The 5,000-nt window shown below is 52.4% G+C and overlaps 1 protein-coding gene across 1 annotated transcript in view; it reads left to right on the top strand.

The window, feature by feature from the left end:
• The window catches only part of LOC107103352 (laminin subunit alpha-1-like), a gene marked incomplete at its 5' end in the record, with an annotated part of 17,560 nt that overhangs the window by 974 nt on the left and 11,586 nt on the right, over positions 1 to 5,000 (top strand). Inside the window, 15 exons of the mRNA XM_015403027.1 lie at positions 1 to 13; positions 89 to 279; positions 562 to 741; positions 818 to 907; positions 991 to 1,108; positions 1,322 to 1,500; positions 1,645 to 1,738; positions 1,826 to 1,983; positions 2,063 to 2,203; positions 2,285 to 2,443; positions 3,269 to 3,370; positions 3,794 to 4,008; positions 4,097 to 4,208; positions 4,472 to 4,582; positions 4,655 to 4,773. The exon at positions 1 to 13 is cut by the window's left edge and continues 39 nt beyond it. Coding sequence (XP_015258513.1) covers positions 1 to 13; positions 89 to 279; positions 562 to 741; positions 818 to 907; positions 991 to 1,108; positions 1,322 to 1,500; positions 1,645 to 1,738; positions 1,826 to 1,983; positions 2,063 to 2,203; positions 2,285 to 2,443; positions 3,269 to 3,370; positions 3,794 to 4,008; positions 4,097 to 4,208; positions 4,472 to 4,582; positions 4,655 to 4,773 — 1,982 coding nt within the window. The remainder of the gene's footprint in view (positions 14 to 88; positions 280 to 561; positions 742 to 817; positions 908 to 990; positions 1,109 to 1,321; positions 1,501 to 1,644; positions 1,739 to 1,825; positions 1,984 to 2,062; positions 2,204 to 2,284; positions 2,444 to 3,268; positions 3,371 to 3,793; positions 4,009 to 4,096; positions 4,209 to 4,471; positions 4,583 to 4,654; positions 4,774 to 5,000) is intronic.

Raw genomic sequence — 5,000 nt, 5'->3', positions numbered from 1 at the left:
TCTCCACGACCAGGTAGGAGAAGCACCGTTAGGTCAGGTCCAGCTGTCCGCATGTCTTCTTACCTGTTTATCCATGATCACCTGTCAGGTAACTGGATCCTGGAGCGCTCCCTGGATGGTGTGACCTTTGACCCCTGGCAGTACTATGCCATCAGTGACTCGGAGTGTTTGTCTCATTATAATGTGACACCAAGACTTGGACCGCCCACCTACAGGAGCGACACTGAGGTCATCTGTACGTCCTACTACTCCAGACTGAACCCCCTGGAAAATGGAGAGGTGAGACAGGATGTCCACCTGTCCTATACCTGTTTGTCTCTGCCCGTCTGGCTTTAACCTGTCTGTCCCTGTCCCTGTCTGTCTCTGCCTGTCTTTGTCTCCGTCTGTCTTTCTGTCTTTAACCTGTCTGTCCCTGTCTGTCTCCCTGTCTTTAACCTGTCTGTCCCTGTCTGTCTCCCTGTCTTTAACCTGTCTGTCCCTGTCTGTCTCCCTGTCTTTAACCTGTCTGTCCCTGTCTGTCTCCCTGTCTTTAACCTGTCTGTCCCTGTCCCTGTCTTGCAGATCCACACCTCTCTGATTAACGGGCGTCCCGGAGCAGAGGATTTGACCCCTGACCTCCTGAACTTTACATCAGCTCGTTATATCAGACTGAGACTTCAGCGAATCAGAACGCTCTACGCTGACCTGATGACGTTAAGCATCTATGACCCACGGGACATCGACCCCATCGTGACTCGGAGGGTAAGACGGGCAGCAGGTACGCTGACGTCATCAGGATCCAGCTCTGCTCTCATTCCTCTGCTGTTCTTTCTCTCAGTATTATTACTCCATCAAGGACATCTCTGTGGGGGGGATGTGCATCTGCTATGGACACGCCCAGAGCTGCCCGCTGGACCTGGTTACCAAGGTAACCGCAGACCCCAGCTGGTAAGACAACACCTGTATACTGTTGGACAGGTGGTCTAAATGGCGCCCTGTTTGTTTGAACAGAAACTGAAGTGTGTGTGTGAACACAACACCTGTGGGGAGAGCTGTAACAAGTGTTGCCCTGGTTACCATCAGCTGCCATGGCAACCAGGAACTCACTCTGAAGGAAACACCTGTGAAAGTGAGACAACGTGAAAGATAACAAAAAAGACATCCCCATTATGGGCTGACCTCCGTCCTCTGACCTGCCTCCTCCCTGTCCCCACCTGTCTCCTTTCTATCCCCACCTGTCCCCTCTCTGTCCCTGTTCTGTCCCCACCTGTCCCCTCTCTGTCCCTGTTCTGTCCCTGTTCTGTCCCCACCTGTCCCCTCTCTGTCCCCTACTGTCTCTCAGAGTGTAACTGTCACAACAAGGCCAGTGACTGTTTCTACAATCAGACGGTTTCGGACCTCAGCCTCAGTCTGGACATCCATGGCGTTCGTCGGGGGGGCGGGGTCTGCATCGACTGTCAACAAAACACAACGGGACTCAACTGCCAGACCTGCAAGGACGGATACTACAGACCTGCTGAGGTGTCGTTTAGTTGTGATGCGGTTCTGTGTTCTGCTGGTTTGGTTAAATGTGGGGTTGTGATCCGTGGCGTTGTGATCAGTGGCGTTGTGATCAGTGGCGTTGTGATCAGTGGCGTTGTGATCAGTGGCGTTGTGTGACTGCAGGTGTCTCCGTACTCTGACTTCCCCTGCCTGGAGTGTAACTGTGACCTGAGAGGATCTGAATCACCGGTTTGCAGCAGAGACGACGCAGAAGCAGGTGCCTCTGATGGGTTCTGAAGGCTGGTTCCGGGTGTCGGCAGTGATGTCCCCCCGGGGCTCTGATGGTTCTGTTGTGCGCGTCCAGGTGTGTCTGCAGGTCAGTGTCCATGTAAGGAAGGCTTCTCTGGGCAGCGGTGTGATCGCTGTGCGTTTGGATTCAGAGACTTCCCGCGGTGCGTTCGCTGTGAGTGCAACCTGGCAGGAAGCACCAACAGCGACCCCTGCAGCCCCTGCACCTGCAAGGTGACGATCCGTCTGATCCGCGCCGCACAGCAGACGCCTCTGAGGCCCTGGGTCACCGTCTCACCTGTCTCCTCCTCAGGTCAATGTGATGGGAGTCCACTGTGACGCCTGTAAACCGGGCTTCTATAACCTGCAGCAGGAGAACCCGCTGGGCTGCACCCACTGCTTCTGTTTTGGTGTCTCTGATGTCTGTGAGAGCTCTGCTTGGTCCATCACTCAGGTAACACCTCACACCTTTGCTCAGGTCGGAACCAGTCCCACATCAACAGGGAACCGGGTTCTGATGAGGTCCAGTGTTCAGGTGTTTTTCCCAGATGCTGTCCTCCAACCATCCGGGTCGCTCCAAGCCTCTCTGGTCATCAGTGGGAATGACCTCAGCGTTCCCAGGAATGCCTCCTCTGGCGGCGCACACAGACACATGCTCTGGTGGGCCGCCCCCAGCCGTTTCCTTGGCAACAAGGTAGGCTCACATGTCCGATGTCCGACAAAGTTATTATTGCATCTTCATTCAGTTCTATTCAGTTTATTTCTATAGCGCCAATTCACAACGGGTCACTTTATAGAAACAAATCAACCAGATCATCCAGTCAGATTGATTCAAAGTTTTCTATCTAAGGAAAACCAGCTGATTGCATCGACTCATTGACTCTTCAGCAATCCCTCACACTAAGCATGCTTGTAGCGACAGTGGAGAGGAAAAACTCCCTTTGAACAGGAAGAAACCTCCAGCAGAACCAGGCTCAGTGTGAGCGGCCATCTGCTGAGGCCCACTGGGGTTCAAGGAGACAGAAGCAGACATAGAAAAAGAAGCATAGATACAAAAGGCAACTGTCAACCAGCTCCACAGGCGGCCCCGTCCAGGAAACACACAGCCAGGCAGACGAGCTCCGAGCCAGCTCCCATGTCAGAGGATGAAGAGAGCACATCCAGTTAGTCACAGTCAGAGAAACAGGACTACACTGGAAAACAGGCCAAGCTCCAACATCTAGAAACAAAGGTGTTGATGGCAGCAGCACAGCTGATATTTCTCTCCAGGATGGAGTCACAGCCAAACAGGAACAGACCAGATGAAGCTACTATGAGAAAAAGCAGAGAGAGCAGAACGTTAGAGATTGAACTAACAGATTCTGCAGAGTGGGAGAATAGAGATAGAATGAAGCAGAATGATGAAAAAGGGGTCCCTATGTCCTCCAGCAGTCTAAGCCTATAGCAGCATAACTATATGTCTTTTTTCATGTTTTTCATGTTATGTTTCCATGTCCGCTAAATGTTTCCTTCTCGGTAGCTGGTGTCCTATGGAGGACAGTTCACCTGCTCTGTGGTTTATGACGTCCCCCTGGACAACGAGGACCAGACTCTGCCTGTCCTTGCTGATGTCATCATGGAGGTGAGAACATGCCACAGCGGCCGCTAACAGACGTTTCTGAACTGAATACCTAAGATCCACACTTCTTCAGAGGGTTAAAGTAACCAATGTTTCCACATGTAGACGTAACTGGAGTGGTTAGAGGTCAGAGGTCATGGCCCAGACCCAGTCTGTAAGGGTTGGCTGTGTCTAGAAACATGGTGGCAGAGGGACCTAGGTTAGCTAAGCTGCATCTGAAGAAGGACGATGTCCTCTGGACAGATGAGACAAGGGTAGAGATGTTGGACCATGATGGACTGAACCATCTCATGAAGGTCATGTTTTTATGCTGTGGGATGTTCTGGTGTTTAAATGAAGATGGTTGGTAGAACCCAGCCTTTCTACGCTGTTATGACATCAGACATAAAGACCAACTATCAAAGTGTCGTCTTATTCTGTTTCCAGGGTAACGGCCAAACTCTCCGTCTCTCGCCCCCTCTGCTGCTCTTCCTCTCTCCCCTGGCTGAGCAGTCTGTCAGTGTGGAGATGCTTCCACGGCGGTTTGTGGACGATCAAAGCGGTGGTCCCATAACTCGAGATGACCTGATGCTGGTTCTGGCTGATCTGACCTCGCTATTGGTCCGAGTCCACCTGAACGCTTCTGCTGGAGGACCGATACGGTGAGGAACGTCCTGCTGGATCAGGAGGAGGAGCTTCTGCCCTTCCAGACAACAAACAATGACTCTTCCATCTGCTCCTGATCTCCAGACTCAGCTCAGTGTCCCTGGATGGAGCGGACTCTGGCTCCGGTTCTGGTCTTCAGGCAGCCGCCGTGGAGATGTGCGAATGTCCGTCGGGTTACAGTGGAACTTCCTGCGAGGTCAGCAGCTCCAAGTTCACTTGATTTCTGACCTGGATCTTCTGGTGGTTTCTCACCTGATGTTCCAGGGTCCGGTTTAAGGTCCAGGGTCCGGTTTAAGGTCCAGGGTCCGGTTTAAGGTCCAGGGTCCGGTTTAAGGTCCAGGGTCCGGTTTAAGTTTGGGCAATATCTCAAAATGTTCCAACGATAGATTCGTGTAATCGTCCAACCTTAGTCCGGTTCCTGGTTCTGGTTCTGGACTAACAGGCGTTTGTGCGTTCCAGGCCTGCCTACCGGGATTCTTCAGAGTAGGCGGGGTTCTGTTTGGAGGCAACTGTATGCAGTGTGAATGCAATTCCCACTCCACTCAGTGTGACATCAGTGGGGTCTGTGAGGTGAGTCCCAACCAAAGACCCAGAGTTCCACCTCCACCTGGAGTCGGCTGACCGCTCACCTGTCTGCCGCAGGGCTGCACAAACAACACCGCCGGTCCTCACTGTGATCAGTGCCTTCCTGGTTTCTACGGTGACCCAACAAAGGAGGAGTGTCGGAGGTGTCCGTGTCCTTTGACGGAGCCGTCCAACAGGTCTGTCTCTCTGTCCTCCTCAGATGAAGAGCGTCAGAGAGTCTTAGTCTGAAGGGAACTTGTTACCTGTCCAATTATTCTGGACAGTTCTGCCTCAGCTTTGACTCACTTGTCTCCTTCAGTTTCAGTCCTATCAGTGTGTCTCAGTTGTATTGTCCCCTGTCTGCTTCAGTTTCAGTCCTATCAGTGTGTCTCAGTTGTATTGTCCCCTGTCTCTGCTTCAGTTT

Source organism: Cyprinodon variegatus, unplaced genomic scaffold (assembly GCF_000732505.1).
Source record: "Cyprinodon variegatus isolate N-32 unplaced genomic scaffold, C_variegatus-1.0 Scaffold1427, whole genome shotgun sequence".
Lineage (NCBI taxonomy): Eukaryota > Metazoa > Chordata > Actinopteri > Cyprinodontiformes > Cyprinodontidae > Cyprinodon > Cyprinodon variegatus.
Note: the sequence above shows the minus strand (reverse complement) of the source record. Positions and strands in the feature narration are given on the sequence as shown.